This window comes from Sus scrofa, chromosome 2 (genome assembly GCF_000003025.6).
Source record: "Sus scrofa isolate TJ Tabasco breed Duroc chromosome 2, Sscrofa11.1, whole genome shotgun sequence".
Taxonomy (NCBI): domain Eukaryota; kingdom Metazoa; phylum Chordata; class Mammalia; order Artiodactyla; family Suidae; genus Sus; species Sus scrofa.
Window position 1 is genome coordinate 40250212 of NC_010444.4, and position 20753 is coordinate 40270964.

At 41.1% G+C, this 20753-nt stretch overlaps 1 protein-coding gene across 1 annotated transcript in view; it reads right to left on the reverse strand.

The window, feature by feature from the left end:
* The window catches only part of ZDHHC13 (zinc finger DHHC-type containing 13), a 58945-nt gene continuing 39491 nt past the window's right edge, over nt 1300-20753 (reverse strand). Inside the window, exons 11-17 of the mRNA XM_021083254.1 lie at nt 16455-16579; nt 15518-15580; nt 14588-14681; nt 12772-12855; nt 6595-6752; nt 3994-4091; nt 1300-1659 (exon numbers count right to left, since the gene is read on the reverse strand). Of these exons, the coding sequence (XP_020938913.1) occupies nt 1521-1659; nt 3994-4091; nt 6595-6752; nt 12772-12855; nt 14588-14681; nt 15518-15580; nt 16455-16579 (761 nt within the window). The 3' untranslated portion in view covers nt 1300-1520. The remainder of the gene's footprint in view (nt 1660-3993; nt 4092-6594; nt 6753-12771; nt 12856-14587; nt 14682-15517; nt 15581-16454; nt 16580-20753) is intronic.

Below are 20753 nucleotides of genomic sequence, written 5' to 3' on the forward strand. Positions count from 1 at the left end.
TAAAAATGAATAAAATGTGCTTTTCCATGTTACATATCAATCAGATATGCTGGAATATAGTGGCTCTGGGAATACAAATTTTAAACAAGTGAACCCCAGGCCCCTGCCCTGTCCCTGTGATTGTGATCTAAATGGTCTAGGGAATCACGATTTGAGAATATTTCCTTGGCCGCGGTTGGTGGGAAAAGAAGGGGGAGGAAAAAGCCTTTCTGTCCCTCAAATGAGAAATAGACTTCAAGCATAATTCTGATCACATTACATCCTGCTTTAAAATTCTTCATTCATTCAATGAACTCATTCAAATGTTTATTGAACACATACGTGTCAGGCGGCATTCAAGGAGGCTGGGACTCTAGAGTGGGTACCCCACTTAGTATCCATGTGACCTTGGAGAAGGTACAAACTTCTTTAGGCTTTAGTTTCCTTATCTGAAAGGCTCTGTAGAAAAAAGGAGAACAGATCTTTGAGGAAGTGAAAGGTCTCCGTGGTTAGAGTACAAAGTGTGGTCCAAAGTAAGATGGTAAACAAAATAAGGCTCTATCATTTGGGGCCTGCAGAACATGATGAGAATTTGTTTTTACTAAGCAGAGGGGACCTAGGAGGGGTTTTCAGCAGGAAGGTGCCATGTCCGTGTGTGTGTGTGTGTGTGTGTGTGTGTGTGTGTACACATACATCTATATACATACACACATACATAATACATATGTATATACACACATGTACATATACACACATACACACACACAATAGCAAGAGTTAAATGAGAATTTCCTTTAGAACAAGGGAAATTAACAGTTACAATCACACCAGTGTAATATTTTGAGGGTACTACGTAAAAATAGTGATTAATCTTTCTGACTTCCTATGCTCAAATTTTCTAAGCAAGACAGAAAACCAAATTAAATCTTGCTGTTGGTTTAAAAGTGATCTCAACTCACTCCTGGAATTGGGAATGTTTCTTTATGTCCTATGTATACCTTTTCTCAATTTAAGATCTGAGAGGTGTCAATTATCAGAAATGAAGTCTTGACTACAAAAAAAAAAAAAATTTTTATTAAGTGTGAAACCAAAACAGATACATCTATTTAAATATTTTTTACATATTTATAGGTAAAACAAAGACAAATAATTTATCCAAAATTACAAGGTTAGAGAATAGTACTATTTTGAAACAGCCAACAAAGTATTTGAAAATACATTTTCTCCATAATTGGTGAATATTCTCTCCAAAAAAAAAAAAAAAAAAAAAAAAGAGAGAGAGAGAGCGAGAAACTTGCATTTTCTTGTGAAAAATAGGTGTTTTTTTTAGATGTCTGCCAAGATTGTTCAGGAACAGTCCATCTTGCTAAACCTGAAAAAGCGTAATGCCTTTCTCAAGAACTTCTGTTTTTACCTAATGGCTTTAAAAACCACCTGTGTTTTCTTCTGGGCTTAGGTGAACTCTCAATCTTCACTTCCCTTGCAGACCACAGGGTACTGACATAAAAATGAACACATCAGAGAGTTTGGGTTGCTTTTCTTCATACTGAGCGAAGAACTTTCTCCTTAGCTGGGTGCGAGACCATGGTGTACTGGGATGTCCAGTCTACCGCACAGGGCTTGGCCAGGCCAAAGCAGCCACACTGAAAGAAATCTGCGAGGTTCTGTGTGAACCCGAGGCTGCCGAGAAAAGAGGAGAACATGAATTACTACACTTCCTGTGAGCACTTGACAGACTTCGTTCAAACCATAAACATTCACTGAGAATTTACATTATGCATCCTTCCAAGATCCTGCAGGAATCCAGAGGTGAACCAGCCAGTTCCTTGAATTTAGGTTCCTTAAAAGTGAAGCTGAGTTCCATTTCTGGACCCAAATCCCTATTGTGAGATTCCCCAGCTTCTGCCCAGTAACGTGAGTTCATTTGAGATCCCCAGTCCCTGAAATGGTCACTGCCATCAAGTTTCTTTCTTTCCATTCCCACTGCTCTAATTCAGACATGTACTATCTCAAAGGCCAGACCGGCCAGAAAAACAACAATCAACAAGATGGGGTTCTCCACCTTTTAAGAAACTCTCTAAATGATGTCTCTGTCTCGATTCCTTCTAATTTATCTTACATACCGAAGCCTGAGCCTCCAAAAACCTGATTTATTCATAGCCCCTTACCTTCCAAAGAAAACCCTTTAAAGACCTTCCTCTGCCCAGAGGCTCCAAGGCAAATTCATCATCTTTGCATTAAGGGCCCTATACAATAAAGCCCCAGGACTCCTCAGGTGTTGATGCTCAAAATTCATCTTTATAAACCTTTTGTTATAGCTACCCGGGCTTTATTTTTCCTATAATCACAACTGCGTGAGCCATTCTTGCACCCTGGAACTCACACTCCCCTACTCTCAGCTCAGGGAACACCCTCAGCCTTTAAGTTCCCACCAGTTCTCAAGGCCCAGGCCCAGGTCAAGGTCAAGGCCTCCAGTCCCGGTGGAATCTTTCTGACTGCATGTCTTCAGCATCATTTCTTTCTTCATTAAATTCCCAAATGCTACTATCTATTCCAGTTATATTTTACTTTTATGCAAATACCCCATCCTTCAAGTGCCTAACCCAACACCTTGAACACATGAGAACACACGTGTGTGAGGATGATTGGGCTGCTGCTGCTGGTAAGTGAGCGTGGACACAAAAGTTCCAAGGCTGCTGAGAAGGCAGCTTCCCAGGCAGAGGGCTGACTACACGGAACTGATGGATGGAAGTGGAGGGGACTCCTTGGGGACTGACAGAGCCCAGCTCAAGAGCTGGCTAGTGCATCAAAGTACCTTAGGGGAGGATGAGTAAGACAGGATTGAAAGCTAGATTCAAAGTGGCTCCAAGGCTTTACTTTCAGTTCCTCCAGTAACGCTGCCATTACTCAGCAATATCCCAACACGCTCCTGCTCTCTCACCATGGGCCCTTTATTCGGACTCTTCCCCAAGACTTGGGATGCACCCTTCCTTCCTTCTCCATCCTGTCCCACCCTACATCTTTCAAGGCCCAGCTTAAAATTCCACTTCTATCACAAAGAGGTCCATACTTGGGTGGAATAAATATTTATTCCTCTGGGTAGATCACTGAGAAAGGGGATCTTTTATCACTGCCAGTCTGAAACAATCATCACAAGCTTAACACTACTCTCTGCTCTCCATCACTGTGGTCGTCTCTTCCCAATTAAGTCAATTTCTCTCCTCTAAGCACACATCAGTGTCATAGCCTAGGCTCTGATTTCTTTGTCTAGCAGCCTAACAGTTTCATCTTGAACCACGAGTGTGCTTTAAAATAGACTGCTCATGAGATACACAGTGAGCGTTCAAATCCCTGGAGGGCCCTAGGTCACCTCTGCAGCACTCCCAGCCTGCAAGATCCCCATATATGTGACAGGGAGATAAGCTTCAAAGCCTGATCGTTCACATCCTAAGATGGTGGCCCTCCTACAAACACTCTCATTTTCAACTGAGGACAGGTCTTATACAACCAGTGCTTGGGGGGAAAACCTACCCCAAACCTGAAAAACTAGCTTTGCCCTAGTACAGGTGGGCACATTCAACATAGGGCTAAAAGAATTACTGGTGACAGAAAGCCTGGCAAAGCTCGCAATCAAACACTTTCTACAGCGAGCCTTGTGGCTGGCTTTCTCAGCCATGTACTTAGTTATCTCACACTGACTTCATGCCAGCAATATGCGACCTTGTGACCATGTGGCTTGACTGAAGAGATTCCCCACCTTGGCAAAACTTCAAAGTCACTTACTGTTTGTGCAGAGTCCAGGAGACTAAATCCCAAATTCTTACCACCCTGGGGCTCATGACCTTACCACTCATCTCCTGTCACTGAGGCTTCCAAGAAAAAAAGAGGTTCCACTCCTCCAGATAGCCCATTAGAGGATGGCAGCAGGGCTATCAGTGGTGATGCTAGGTCAGGAAACCAGTGGCTAGACCAGCACCTTCCAAAGGCTCAGCGGGCAGAATGGATATCCCTTACTTGTATGGGGTCCTTCTGAGAGACAACGTCTGCTTCATGTGCCTGCTCTGCTTCAGCAGGCTGGTTTTCTCATAGGAGGTCAGGCCCAGAAAAGCAATCTGAAAGAGAAGGTGGGAAGGTCTGTGAACACCACCACCACATCCAGGCTCCAGCACTCTCAGCAGGACATCACAGGATGCTGGCAAACATTCGGTTCTCCCCAAAGACACCACCACCTAGCTTTCTAACCAAGGATCATGGTGAAGGCAAGCACTCAGCAGCTTTGAACCATACTCTCTTATGTAGTAGCTGGGCACTTTTTTTTTTTTTTGCTTTTGTCTGAACTTTATTAATCTTCAAAAAAAGCATAGTGCATTGACTTAAGAGTCGTGAAATGACTGCTTCAGTAATTCAAGCCATGGCTCATGGCCATGTTTAGATTCTCAACACATTCAGCATTCAACTTTCAGATGAATAAAATCATACAAGGTCAGCATTCGTGCAATTATCTCAACCTCTTTATGCTTCTTACTATCTCTGTGAAAAGAGCCAAATAAAAAATTAATCTGAAGAAATTTAACGCCATAAATTTGGGGAAGAGAAAGAATTAAGGTAACTTTTAAAACTCCCAAATCATTAAAATCGATATTGTTCACTGAGATATTGCTTCTAATCCTTAAAACAACTCAAAGGTCAAGTTCCTTATCTGTAAAAAAGAGATTATCAGAGCATCCTCATCAGATTGTCTAAGGATTTGAGACGATATATTGATAATATCTAGTGCAGAGGCTAATGGACGTGAAGTAAACTGGTCTAAGGCCACACAGCTTAGAAGCTGGCAGAACTGGGAGGGACACCTCAGTCAGCTTGAGAATAAAGCTCACGGTCCCTGCCAGCAGTCTATATGCTAAGTCTGACTTGCTATAGTCAAAGCCAAGACTCACCAGAGAGCTCAGGAAATGAAAAGCTTCAAATAACTGGATTTTTTTGTTTATTAAGAAAACAACTTTACTCTGAATCCTTATATATTTGAAAACTATGCAAAATTTTGAGTTCACTTTCCTGCTGTAGAGTATAAACAAACATATTAAGCTTTCTATTAAAAAGTAAGAAAGGAGTTCCCATCGTGGCTCAGCAGTAATGAACTCATCTAGCATCCATGAGCATGCAGGTTCAATCCCTGGCCTTGCTCAGTGGGTTAAGGATCCGGCATTTCCATGAGCTATGGTGTAGGTCACAGATGCGGGGATCCCACGTTGCTGTGTCTGTGGTGCAGGCCGGCAGCTGCAGCTCCAATTGGACCCCTAGCCTGGGAACCTCCATGTGCTGTGGGCGCAGCCCTAAAAAGAAAAGAAAAAATAAAAGGATATTATAGCTTCAAATATTTGTAAATTGTTCTAAGAGTCCAGGAAAGAAGAAAGAACCAGAATTGCTGTCTCATGTCTTATGTTCTACCTTTAATTCCACCTCTTATTGAGCCCTATGGCCATAAACATAGCAGTAAACATCGGTTAGGCTTAGTTTTTCTCATCCATACAATGGAAGTACAACTTTGGCACAGTCTCCATCTCAAATGTTTGTCAGCCAAATAGATGGGAAAGTGCTTTGGAATATGTAAAGCATATATAAACATTAAGTGTTATAAATGATCATAACTAACATTAATAATCATTTATGCTAATATCCACTCCTATTGCTTTAGTCTGTAGATGTCGACTGGACATTAGGATGAATATTCAGAAACCTCAGTTCAGTCAGTATTTTTAGCGTTAATTCCTTTCCTTGGCATTTTTCCCTTTTTCTTACTTTTTTATTATTACTGTAGAATTGGTTACTTTCTCCAAAAAAAATGGAATACATTTTTGCTTTTGTTGAGTAATGCTCTAATCATCTGAGGTCTGGCAGTAATTGGCTCAGACTGATCATGGGTATCCATTCCATGAAGGCAGGCCATAGCAACAATGAGAATTAGGTTATGCTCATACAGGAAGGCAGGCTGCAGGGAAGGGACAGAAGCTTCAGAGAAAGCTGAAAGTGGCGGATACTGCCCTGGAGCATGAACTTACTAATGGTCATGACCTTCTCTGCAAGGGTAATTACCATGTCCATTGGTTAGTGATGCATTTTTCATTTCTTCCCCACTTCCATCCACTTAAGTATTACATAATAATGATAACAAACAGGGCCAGAGAAAAGTGAGGGAACACAATCATCTCACATTTGCACAATGCTTTGGTTTATACCATGCTTTCACACACCATATAATTTAACTGCATGAGGGAAAAAGCCCTTGAATGGGACTGTCTGAAGACCTAAGGGCTGAATTTTGCCACTCACTGGGTGAGCAATTCAATTCACCTCTCTGTACCTCTATGTGTATAAGAGGTAAGATTAGATAACTTCTAGAGCTACACTAACACCTTATTATTCTAACCTTTAAACCATCCTGTGAGAGAAGCAGGCATTATCATCCCCATTTGACAAAATAGGAAACTGAAATCCAGGAGTCAAATGACACGCCTAGACCCATAGAGTAAGTGACAAGAGGTAGAACTCAAATCTAAGTCTTACTGGTTACTGGAAAATTTTACTCAAAGGCATTATAAAAAGAGAAGTACATACCTGAAAGAGCTGATTTAATAATAAAAACATTGACCATGAGAAATGGAAACTTGCTAACACGAAGATATACAAGACCCAAGGGGAACAGGCCACAATCTGATTGAGGTAGGTCCATAGTCCATCTTCTTTGAATGTTGTGGCACAATGATTTGACCAATCTGTGAATTCACACACACAAAAAAGGAACTCATTACTTTATTGTTATTATTATTTATTTATTTATTTTTGGTTTTTTGCTGTTTTAGGGCCACACCTGTGGCATATGGAAGTTCCCAGGCTAGGGGTCAAAGCAGAGCTACAGCTGCCAGCCTACACTACAGCCACAGCAATGGCAGGATCCAAGCCACATCTGCCACCTATACCACAGCTCACAGCAATGCCAGATCTCTGACCCACTGAGCGAGGCCAGGGATCAAATCCACATCCTCATGGATTCTAGTCAGATTCGTTTCCGCTGCACCACGCGGGGAACTCCAGAACCCATTACTTTATTTATTTATTTATTTTTTGTCTTTTTGCCTTTTCTAGGGGCCGCTCCTGCCACACATGGAGGTTCCCAGGCTAGGGGTCCAATCAGAGCTACAGCCACCAGCCTATGCCAGAGCCACAGCAACACGGCATCCAAGCCACGTCTTCGACCTACACCACAGCTCACAGCAATGCCGGATTCCTTAACCCACTGAGAGAGGCCAGGGATCGAACTCGGGCAACCTCATGGTTCCTAGTCACATTCATTAACCACTGTGCCACGACGGGAACTCCCAGAACCCATTACTTTAAAAGGCAACAAACTAGTGAGTATTCCTCAAGAAGATAAAAATCACTGCAGTTCTGTTTAGGGAGAAGAGAAAGTAGGACAGGATGGCACAAATCAGAATTCAACTTCAAGATTTTATTTTCCAAAGGCCAGCTCAACAAAGATTTTTTTTAAAAAATGGTTACTTCACCATTACAACTCTGGTAAAACTGGATTGGTAGTCAGCAGCGAAAGAATAAAAGCAAAAAAGGTCCATAAAAGCATCACTAAAGTCAGCATGATCATAAAAGAGACTGGCCAGAAGTTACTTGTTCAACGACTTCATAACTGAGAGTGATTATGTATTTAATAAATATTCATCCTAGAAAATGCTCCATCTCATCCATGTTGCTATTAGAGAACTGAATATAAACTATTGCTAAGGGTTCAGGTCAAAAGGCCACTGCTGTGGGCACAAGAAATCTTAAAAGCACCGAGATGCCTTTGGAACGCAACCTAACAGCATACAGTTATTTGGTGTACTTCTGCACTGGACCAGTATTAATCCCACAGAGGGAGAAGAGCCAGGTCAAAGAATCCATGAGTCAGATGCCCCTGGGAAAAGAATAGTGAACAAGATTCATGTGGTCTCAGCTCAGCTTCTCCCCAGGACTATCTATTTATATGCCCATCAAGAGTAAGGCCTTCACAGTGCTGAGCCTGGAACCCACACAGCCAAAGGTAGCAGTAAGGAGAAAACAAGCAGAAAGTAGCAGAAATAAGGGAAAAGATCTTCAAGGTTAAGTAAAACCAATGACTTGAAATAGACATCACGACCATGCATAAAGAACAAATTATTTTTGAAATAAGAATTGGGTAGATTTGCTCCTTGGGGTTTCATAAATGCCTCTGATAGTTTGATAAAGAGTTTTAGCAGCACTTAAAAAGCTTCTGGGATAGGAAGAAAATGAGTCCATGACTTTATTCTCAACTGTCCATTTTCAAACTAAAAATCTTTTTTCCCCTCTTTTTGAGTCTCATTTGATTGCCAACTATCTCTTGTGAACATATGCCAGAAGCATTCTAAGAGCAATGATGACAAAGTAAAATCAAGGTTAAAAAAAAAAAAAGGTAAGGTAAACTACACTCTCTTTAGAGCTTCTCATTAGGATAGCAAAGAAAGATGCCTTGTATGTACCTGCCATGACAACAAGAGTATAATTTCCAACAGCAGGCAGAAGCTGTTTCTTAACAGCTGCTGAGTGGGAATGAGGATCTACTTTCTTTCAGCTTATGGATTTCTACCGCTCCCTTCTGGGAATTTTTTTGATAACACAGCATGGCTTCAAACTGAAATTTTCAGAAGGCAGATTTCAGCTTTATCAAAGATGAACATTATTTTATACCAATATAACTCTTTTTTTGGCTGCCCCAACAATCTGCAGAAGTTCCCAGACCAGGGATTGAATCCGCACCGCAGCTGTAACCAGAGCTACAGCAGCAACCAGAGCTACATCAGCGATACTGCTGGTTCCTTAACCCACTGCACCACCAAGGAATTCCAACACTTTAATATATACTAATAATACATTCTTATCAGGTGGTCACTGGCTAATGATAAGTCAATCATTTTCATCTTTAAATAGCTCTGACAGTTAACAACGTTCGTTCTAGCAATGATTTAAAATCTCTCTCCCTGTAACTTATAGGATGCTGATGCTTTCTGAGTGGCTTACTGTCCACCCTGAAAACAGACCTCACATGGAGTTCTCGTTGTGGCTCAGTGGTAATGAATCGACTAAAATCCATGAGGCCCAGCTCAGTGGGTTAAGGATCTGGCATTGCCATGAGCTGTAGTGTAGGTCACAGACATGGCTCGGATCTAGCATTGCTGTGGCTGTGGTATAGGCGGCGACTACAGCTCCAGTTCGACCCCTAGCCTGGGAATTCTCATATGCTGCAGGTGTGCCCCCCCGCCCCCAAAATTAAAATTAAATAAAAAACTCACAAAAGAGGAAATGGTTGGAGGCTGCACAGAGCCAGGGTAGCTGGAAGTGGATCACACAAGGAAGAAGACGAACAGCAATGCTCTAGCACCATGAGCATTAATGATAAACAAAGAAGGTGGGACAACAATGAGGCCTCATTAAAAAATGGAGCAAAAGTTCATTTCTGCTGTCTGTGAAATAATGATAAATGACATGATGTCCTCCTTTGGTGTAAAAAAATACTGTCAGAATATAGATGGGATAACAGTAACAAAAATATGTTCAGGCAATCTACACAGTAGTCAGTGAATGCAAGGTTCCTAAGAAACAAAAAAATACAAAAACTGGTTCAGAGCCAGAAAATAAAGACAGAAAGGAGGGAAGAACCAAACACAGCTTGAAAGGAATGAATAAGGAAGCAACACAGAAGGAATGAATGTGATGGAAAATTACTTCTGTCCTTATCAATACAGTCCTAAGCTGGACACAGACACCACACAAAGGTGACTATTTTTAGGGAAGAGAGAGAATGGGGAGAGACAAGAGTGGTGTAAAATCTGGCTCCTCTCCCCAAGGATCAAGTCCAAGGGACAAGTTAGTCTGTGAGCCAACTTAGAAAGGTTTTCCAGGAACATGCTCTATTGTCAGCCTTAAAAGGGCAGTTCTTTCAATAGAAAGAAGCATTGTCAAAAAATCTTTTATTTCTCACACCATAGGAAATAATCTAAGAGTTTTTGTTTGTTTGTTTTTGTTCTGTTTTTTTGCTTTTTAGGGCTGCACCCGGGGCATCTGGGGGTTCCCAAGCTAGGGGACTAATCAAAGCTGTAGCTGCTGGCCTACGCCAGAGCCTGATCTGGGGTAGGCCGGCAACGCCAGATCTGAGCCAAGTCTTCAACCCACACCACAGCTCATAGCAATACCAGATCCTTAACCCACTGAGCAAGGCCAGGGATCGAACCCCAAACCTCACAGCTCCTAGTCAGATTAGTTTCCGCTAAGCCACAATAGAAACTCCAGTCTAAGAGATTTTAAAATTTCAGTGCTCAGGTTTACCTGATGGCCTTGTCAAGAATTGAGATCAGGGATCACAAACTCTGACTCAGATTCATTTGAGATGGTGGCAGTTACACAGAGTTATGAAAGCATTCCCTAGTGACCGGAGACACCAAAGGTGTCTGGTGGGAAAGGGGGTGACAGGGTTAACTGAAGCCCTTTCCAAGCTTATGGCAGGGTGTAGATATTAATTAACGACCTCTAAAAAAGGGGAGTTCTCTGGTAGTCTAGTGGTTAGCATTCAACTGTTTTCACTGTTGTGGCTTGGGTTCAACCTCTGGTCTGGGAACTGAGATCCCACATCAAAAAAATAATGTAGAAATGCTGAACAAATCAAAACTTGTATACTAGATGTTTCTGGGGAGGGGAACTGGGAGGCTGGAGGACACTGCAGGAGGAATGATCTTTCAAAAACGAAACGAAATTTAAAATAGAGAAAGCTGGTTCCGTCGTGGCGTGGTAACGAATCGACTAGGAACATGAGGTGCGGGTCGGTCCGCCTGCTCAGTGGTAACGATCGGCGTGCGGAGCTGTGGTGTGGTTGCAGACGCGGCCGGATCCGCGTGCTGTGGCTCTGGGTAGGCGGTGGCTACAGCCATCGACCTAGCTGGAACTCATATGCGGGAGCGGCCAAAAAAAACAAACAACAAAAAAAAAAAAAAAAAAAAAAAAGACAAAAAAAAAAAAAAAAAAAAAAAAAAAAAAAAGAAAGCTGGTGGGTGGGTGAGTGGGGTTGGGGAGTGTAAGGAGCGGTGGGGCTGGAGATGCTAACAGGAAAAGAAAAAATGTAGGGGAAAAAAAACTTCCCATGTCTTCCTGAATCATTCCAGATCTTAGCTCAAGCAATAAATAGGTATTCTACTGGTAAAATCCAAGACTTGAGCATGAAAATAACAGGCGGGTGGATGGAAATAAATCAGTGGTGAAGCCTCTGCCTCTAGAAACAAAATTTTCTAAAACTTTCGAAATAAATAAATAATAAACAATTAAACAGTGTTAAAATGAACTAAAGCATTGTAAAGTTTTTTCTGGCTACGTAACTTATTCCAAGGTTTGAAAAGCACAGTCATGCAATTTTTAAGAGCTAATCAGGGAGTTTCCATTGTGGCTCAGTGGTAACGAACCTGACTAGTATGTATGAGGATGCGGGTTTGATCCCTGGCCTTGCTCAGTGGGTTAAGGATCTGGTATTGCTGAGAGCGGCAGTGTAAGTTGCAGACGTGGCTCCAATCTTGTGTTGCTGTGGCTGTGTCTATAGTGTATGTAGGCCAGCAGCTGCAGCTCCAATTTGACCCCAAGCCTGGGATCTTCCACATGCCATGGGTGTGTCCCTATAAAGACAGCAACGACAACCACAAGAGAGCTAACCAGACGTCCAGCCATAAGGTCTAGTCTGGGGACACCAAGAATGGCTTTTACATTTTTAGTGGTTGTTTTTTGGGTGATTATGTAAGTACATAATGTCCTCAGTTTTCTCTCTTGACCCAGAAATCCTAAAATATTTACTATCCTGTCCTTGAAGAAAAAGTCAGGGGGCCTGGTCTGGACCAGGGCTGTCTAGGGCCCGGGCAGCATGAGCTCTGTCGTCACTTTACACCTCCTCACAGCCACATTAAGAAAGTAAAAAGATTTGTGAAGTTTATGCTAATACTATTAACCCATCACATGCATAATGTTGTCATTTCAGCCTGAAAAATCACTGAGATCTTTAAAAAGGAAAAAAAAAATCTTTCTTGCTTCAATTTAAACCCTGTTCTTAGTCAATCACCTTGGAACAGCTCCATGTCACTCCCTACATAAAACCCCACAATACACTTCTACAGTGCTACTGAAAAGTTATTTCCCTTTCTCAGGGATGCAGAATAAGTGATCTAATGTTTTCTTCCAAGCTATTATTTCCAACCTTTCCATCACTGTGACAGTTTTCCCATCAGCTCTGAGTCGTGACTTGATATTTATCAATGTCAAATGGTGGGAGCCTTCAGAGTTTTGCTCTTTAATTTCTCTATCAGACACCTTTTTTCTATTTTATTTACTTATCACTTACCTTTTTTCTATTTTATTTACTTGAGCAACCGATTTTTACTCATTTCACCAGGGGATAAACATACACTTACTTATAAATGATTCTGTATTTTTGACCACATCTCAAATTTATCAAGGTCACTTTAGAGGACGATCTCTTCTAAAGTACTGAAAACTAACCTTTTCTAGCATTTCTTTCAGCTTCTCAATGCTGAAAGTCCTAGAGGTATCCATTTCATTTTTATTAGGGTATGGTTTATAGTCACCCAGCCAGAATGTGATATATAAGAGTATATAAGAAAACGTATATGTGAGTATATAAGAAAAAATACGTGAGTTTCTATTTTTCTTGCTATAAGAAAAATTTATACTTACAGATGAAAGATTCATACATAATCCACTCACAGACAATGGAAAGGAAAAATAAGAAGAATATATAATAGTGGTGGTTGCCGAAACCTACATCAAAAAGAAAAACAATATATTTAATACTTTCTAGCAATGGTTTTCCAGCTCAAGACCTTATTAACCACTTCCCTATCAAAAGCCTTCACCAAAGTGAAAAAGAAGAAAGCTGTTGTCTGGCTCTTAAATACCATTAAACCCGGACAAAACAGCTCTGATATATTCACTTGTCCACGGTAGATGAATTAATATTTACTCATGACTTACCTAAAAGAAGACACCCTTTTTTTTTTTTTTTTTTTAAATTGATAGAGCAAGGTTTACTGAGCATATACAGCTCTAGGATGACCTATACCGTGTTGGAGGGAGGGGAGGGGGCAGGATTTGGGGCAAATCATACCCTGTCCCTTCCTTCCCTTCCTGTAATAAGTAAGTACAGCTTCTGCACATCAAGGACTGACATGAGAGGGGAATAGAGGAAACGAATCTGAGGGGCAACACTAAATAGATACGTTGCAGGAGACTGGACAGAGCAAAAGAGGGGCCACCTGCACCCTGAGAAAGGCCAGTGGGAGAAACGAAGGGGTGAGGGTGCCAGGCAACCAAGTGCCACTGTTTATGTGCTGGCCTCTTGATGCTGGAGATGGGAGGAGCACTTTGATGCTAATGACACAAAAGTGCTCAGCCTCCATCCTGCTCCCACCTTCTCCTGAGGCAGCAAAGCCCGGCAGAAGGAGCAACACCCACTGCAACCAAGAGATCCAGATTTACAAATGGCATGTTGTGTGACTACAGGTGTGTCATTTAACCTCTCTGATTCAGTGTTCTGACTTGTAACATGGGGACGCTATCTCTTTTGTCTACTTGACAGGCCAGCAGCAGCCAAACAAGAGAATATATACGATGCATATGAAAACACTACATAAATGCAGTGTGATCAAACTTTGTGGGCCCATACTAGAGTTTTTCCACTGCCATTCAAAGCTGCCTGTTGTAATGCCAATCATCTCATCTTTATGGTGAGAGGGGGTCCACGAAGCCTGGAAGCCCAGGAATTATCTCTCCACTTGTTCTCTAGGAATAATAGAGAATGTCAAAACGCACCAAGGAAACCTGCCTGAGCGGAGACAGCCTTTTGTTCCTCAAGGTTATAAAAGCATATCCTCCCCCAAGACCCATGACTGTGGTTCCTCCAAGTTGCCTAATAATAAGGCCCTGGCTTTTACTGAGGAAACCCAGGGCTACAGATCAGGAGAGGAATATACCCTGGCTGGAAGGCAATCCCCAGACCTCTGCCATCTCTGGTTCTAGATCCTACCTGAGCCTTGGAGGCAAGTGGAGAAGGTGAATAAAAGGGACAAGCCACACGATATGGGAAGAACAGGACAGCTGGAGTGGGGAACTGGTACCCTGGGTTTTTTGATGTTAATAGAAATTGATGTCATTTGTATGGTATTTTAGCATTTATAAAGCACCTTCAGATATAGTATCCTATTTGATCATCAGAGGTTGGTTTTATTACCTCCATTTTAGGGTTGAAAAAATATAAAAGGCCAAACTCTTTATATTTTTTCAACCCTAAAATGGAGGTAATAAAACCAACCTCTATTTCTATTATCAACATCAATAATCAGCATTCCACAAGTGCTGGACCATAGACAGGACTCTCTGACAAGCAAGAGCTACAGAATGGGGCCCCTTGGATGCTTTCCACTTTTTCTGAGTCACACACATAATTAAAGAGAGTTGAACTTCAAAACGGCAAAGGGAAACTTGATTCTCTCACCTACGCACCGTCCAGTCCACAGGCAGTGTTGATCATACCGAGCCACACAGGAGTTGCATACGTGGCAATGGAGTGACCTTAATGGCTTCCTTATCTAAGGGGACAATTAAGAGAGATCCAAGCAAAAATCAGAGTCTCAACGTGGTAACAAATCAGAGGCAAAATCTTATTCCTAGGAGTTCCTGTCGTGGTTCAGCAGAAACAAATCTGACTAGCATCCATGAGGAGAGACATCCCTGGCCTCACTTAGTGGGTTAAGGAGCTGGCGTTGCTGTGAGCTGTGGTGTAGGTCTCAGACATGGCTTGGATCCTGCGTTGCTGTGCTGTGGCGTAGGCTGGCAGCTACAGTTCTGATTTGACCCCTAGCTTGGGACCCTCCATATGCCATGAGTGTGGCCCTAAAAAGACAAAAAAAAAAAAACAAAAAAAAACTTATTCCTAAAACATAAAGATGCTGGCATAAATAATCCAAAATCAATTTCAATTCACATAGGGGCTCTGGAATGCTTTATTATGATTTACTTCCACATGTCTATTTTAATTAGACCATCACTAAAGGGGATCAGAATTTCAGAGCCTCCTGACACTGTGTAAGGGGAAGCGAGGCAGCAACATACAGCAGAATGAGCAATGGACTAAGAAAAAGGGAACCCGAGCTATTTCTGGCTCTGCTAATAATCTGGGGAGAGATACTTCCTCACAAAGAGATTTAACCACAGGCAACTCCAAGAGATTATAAACATCATTCTCCCATACAGTCAAGGCAGAAAACTGTTCTGACAGTAATGCAAAATTAAAAAAACAAATTTTATATCTAGTAACAGGAAAGGTGTATAAATATGCCATGAAGATCTGACAAATGCTTACATGAGCAATGTAACCAAGAATTTGCTTTTACTCTGGGAGAAAAAATTATAAAGACGTACTCACAAGACATGATGTACAAAATGTTCTTAAGTCCAGAGAGCCGGTCTCTGCAAGGGTGATGATATTCTGAAAGACATCAAGTTTGACCTTACATTTGCGCTTTATTGAGGAACAGATGATGCATGGTTATATACCATTTTCACAGCTCTCTCCAAACTGAGGTAGCCAGAAAAGCAATTTGGAAGACTTGCCACCATATCATTCTGTGCTTGAAATATGTGATTTCTCAAGGCTGCATTTGCAACCATAGCCAATAAATTAGAATGCACAAAAATTACACTCCCCCTTCCCTCCATGAACGGCAATGATCTCTCACTTATAATCTGCTACAGAAAAATAAATATACTCTCATAAAAGGAAACAAAACCACCAGTATACATCAGAATTGATGGTTATAAGCACCAAAGGTAGAGTCTTTCAGAAAGACTGGCTTTAGGTAACAAAGACGACAACAGACTTCCCAACTACTAAACATTCACAAGCAATGGAAGACACACCATGTGATCTGATAACTCAACATCTGAGGAAGAAAAGGGGCATCTTCTGAGCCAGTAAAGAGAAGAGCTCCCCTTGGTCCCTCCTAAATACCCTCCATGTATTCAATGGGGGAATTTAAGCTATATGATCATTATCTAAGGGTTATTACAAAGAAGGAGGAGCTCATATCTACTGACAGAATGACAGAAATTATATTTGAACAAGTCTTGGTGGGATATTACTGTAACAGAAAAAAAAAACTTTTTTTCAACTTTAATATATATAAATAAATATGACAGTGGAGAAATTTCATTTTGCTAATTTAATCACCCCACATTTACACTGCATCTATGAGGCACCAGCCACCAGAGGTGCAGCCATGACAAAAACCAATGTCGCCAAAACCTTCTATAGTTTACCCTCCTACTTAAAATAAATCAGTAACATTACAGAGAAAGCTCACCATTTTCTTTTCTTCTTCAGAGGCCTTTGTGAAGCCTGGATCAGTTGCCCACGTCTTGTAGAAAAAGTAGAGGAAGGCTAGTATGCTGAGAATGAAAATGAAATAGAAAGGGGTGCCTGCTAGATGTTAAAGCCAAGTTAAGGAACATATCAGAATTCCAATAAGAATAGCCTAATTATGATGTAAGCAAATTTCATCACCAGTGCCTACAAATCTCTTTTCTCTGCATTCCAACCCTTCCCTTAATGTGCTTACCCTCAAATCTGGTCCTATCCAATGTTTTTTTGGGTTTTTTTTTCCTGGCCATGCCCAAGGCGTGCAGAAGATCCCAGGCCAGGGATCAAACCTGTGCCACTGCAGTGACAGTGCCAGATCCTTAGCTGCTAGGCCACCAGGAACTCCCTCCTATATTCTAATCCTATAGGAATTTGCTTACAGTTGGCTTCTCATTAGTTGAAATATATAAATGTTGATATGAAGAACCTTCTAAAAACTGAAAAACCTTCTAGATCCAAATAAATTAATCTCTAATAGTACAAATGTGGCTCTCCATGTGCATCTGAAACAATATTTTCTGACCATTTTTAACAAAATCATTCTGAGAAACAAACCACTTAATTCAGAGATTCCAACTTAAGGTATTTCTCTATATACTAAAAAATACTTGTAAAAATTTCCTACTGTAAAGTTTAGTAACTTAATCCTTGTAATTGTATTAAATCTGAGTAAACTCAGAAACAAGAGAAACTTCTCTCTTTGCAAAGTGATTACAAATCAAGTATCATTTGGAAAGGCAGATACGGATAAATTAAGATAAAGTGCTTCAGGAGTTTCCGTTGTGGCTCAATGGGTTAAGAATCTGACTAGTATTCATGAGGATGTGGCTTGAATCCCTGGCCTCGCTCAGTGGGTTAAGGTTCCAGCTTTGCCGAAAGCTTCGGCATAAGTGGAAGATGTGGCTTATATCCTGTGTTGCCGTAACTGTGGTGTAGGCCAGCAGCTGCAGCTCCAATTTGACCCCTAGCTGGGAGCATCCATATGCCACAGCTGAAGCCTTAAAAAGACAAAAAAAAAAAAAAAAAAAAAGAGAGAGAGAGAAAGTGTTTCAGTGTTTCAAGGATAAACATTACTTACTTCAAAGTGTTTTGGAAGTGGTACAAATTCTTTGTATAAAAAAGTAAAATTTTGCTCCAGGGAAAGAAAAACGAACATGCAATGAGAAACCAATACCCCAAAATAAAGCAGGTCTCCTTGCCCAGGTCAAATCATTACTGACACAGTAACTGCATCTGCCTTCCAAGGTGTTGCCAAAATGTCTTGTGCCAAATGTCAGAGTGGAAAAGATCATAAAATAAACTTTAAACCCTTGCTATTCAAAGTGTGGTCCATGGACCAAAAGCAGTGGCTTTACCTGGGAGCTTATTACAAAGGCAAAGCTCCGGACCTCACCCCAGAGCTGCAGAGCCAGATTCTGGATTTTAAAAAAATCTTAGGGGGATCTACCCATATATTACAGTTTGAAAAGCCCTGCTCTATTCCACAAAACCCAGCACAATCACATTTGGTTCAGGAAGGCAGGAACAAATCTTGTTGATTTAGTTTATCAGTTTATCTGCAGATGGGCCTGGCTTTAAGAGAGATAGGATCCAAAATATTTGTGTGAAATTGAAATTTAATTCCCATAAAATCCTGATCAGTATACAGTCTCAAAAACACACTCAGTTGCATCATATGATAATCTGGCATACTGAGCAGACCCAGTCTTGAGCTCCTGCTCTGAATAACCTTCAAAACAAATCCCAGGAGAATCAATGGAGTCTCTCCTTCCAAGAAAACTGAACTACAGTCCAGCCCCCCACATAAAAGCCAAACATTCCCTGCTTCCACATCCTTGCTTCACGTGGTTCATTGCCCTCAAAGGCTCCGCACTTCCCCATCTACTTCTAAAACCACACTTTTCCAATGTCCAAGTCCTAACTGCTTTCAAGACCTAACTTAATCTAATCCTCTCTCACACTTAGGTCTTTCCTGATTCTCCGTGGAAAAGGATTCTCTCCCTTCTCTGGACCTAAGAATGCTTATTCTATGGCACTTAGCCCTGGATTATAGTTATTTCTAGACATTCCATCTCCCCGATTAGCTTGCGACTCTTTTTTGCAATTAAAATGTTTCTCAACCGGGATCTAAAATCTGCCTTTCTATAACTTGCCCTAAATGGTTTTCATTCTTTAGCTCCTTTATCTCTACACTGTAGATCTACACTAAAGCTGTCCTCTAGAGAGACCCTACAGTAACCACTTCCTCATTTATTCAATAAATCTGTTTGAGTGTTCATTCTATACAATGGGCTTCCAAATGATAGAATTCCCAACATTTGAAACTGGAAGGCAGAACTCACACCTCCAGAATAAGCCATAACATTCTTCCTCGTACAACAGTCTCCTGGATATGTCTCTCTGTTCCTGCTCAGGTTTGCCATCGTGTCTTTTAAGAGAACAGAATTTGAAACAGAGCAAACACATCTCAGGTACCTCCTGACCAGCCCAGAAGACAGTGAGACTGCTGCTGTCTTCTGCTTGAACACCACACCCTCCTAGTACTACTGGAGGGAACAGTGGCTTCCTTGAAAGTTGCATCACTACCCACACCAGGCTTTTAGTCAAAGCTCCTCGTTCTTTTTCACTTGAACTGAAGCTATGAAATTCTTATGACAATGTGCACTTGTACATATTATTCTCTGAAACCCAGTAAAAAGGACTTCACATGTATTTAGCCCTCTTAAACTTAACTCACATACAGCCAAGATCACAAATCTAATGTTCAGTTGTTGATCATCTCTTTCCTGATCATCTTAATCTTACTTCCAAGCTCATCAGTAAGGTCCCCAAACCCACCTCATAAAAGCCAAACACATTACTTGTTCAACATATAAAAGGTATCAGAAAAAAACTATTCATCTGAGAAGCTAACTTAGTGCTGCTCTTAAAATTAATTCCAACAGGTAGCCTTCTAGACATATTTTATTCATAAGAGTAATTAATAATAATTATTATTCACAGAATGCCAATCATGCCATGGGGACTCACTTTACAGACATCATAGCATAGTAATCCTTGGGATCACCCTATGAACTTGGTACTATTATCCTCAATTTATGGAAAAACTCAGACTCAGTGAAATTATTTGCCCAGTGGTACATAACTAATAAAGAAGACAAAACTCCACTTCATTCTGATTCCAAAGATGCTACTCTTTCCACGGTGTCCCAGACCCTCGTCTTATGATGGGCAAAGCAGCTATGGGAGTGGAAGCCCCATACAATCCAGTCTCGGCAAGAAGAGACAAGACTATATCCTCAGGCTGGGTCTTTCCAGGCAGCACCTCCGTGCACACCCAAAGCAGTTCAAACAGCATTAAGATGCAGCTTGAAAAACACTGATCTGATGGTGCCACCTACTGACCAACATGTCCTCAACAGTAGCAGGCTCACTTGGGTGCTTGGATCAATGGCTTTATGCTGCATGTGTGAGTAAAATACCCTTTCCTGTCACTCCCAACATCTTAAGATTCTGTCTAGCTGTGGAAATCAAATCAGTTCTTCTGATGTAATGACATCTTCACAAATACTGAACAGCAGTAAACTCAACTGAATACCAGCTGAATACCTCTGTAACTGAGGTTTTCAAACTACAGTGGAGTTACATTTTTGTTGGTATTGATGCTGCAAATTTAAAATAATTCAATATAAAAAGTACCTTTTTTTTTTTTTTTTTTTTAAAGGGCCATACCTGCAGCACATGGAAGTTCCCAGGCTAGGGGTCAAATTGGAGCTGCAGCTTCTGTCCTGTACCACAGCCAGAGCAATGCCAAATCCAAGCCACATCTGTGACCTACATTGTAGCTCACAGCAATGTTGGATCCTTAACCCACTGAGTGAGGCCAGGGATCAAACCTGCATCCTCATAGATTCCAGTCGGGTTCTTACATGGCTATGCCACAATAGGAACTCCAAAAACTACACTTTTTGTGCAAAATTCAAAAATGTGAGTTGTTCACGTTTTAAAAATCCATCAAGAAACACAATTTTAAAACTGTGTTTATACCACTGTATGAGAGTTGGTAATATAAATATCAGCCTTGGGACTTCCACTTTTATATCACATAATGATATCACCCAAGCCTTTATTAAGTAGTGCTAATAAGGCCATTGCTTAAAAAACTTCCCTGGAATCAATAATTATGAGACAAAAGCCAGATGTAATAAAATCTTATGCAAAAAGTCAAATGACCTCCATGGTA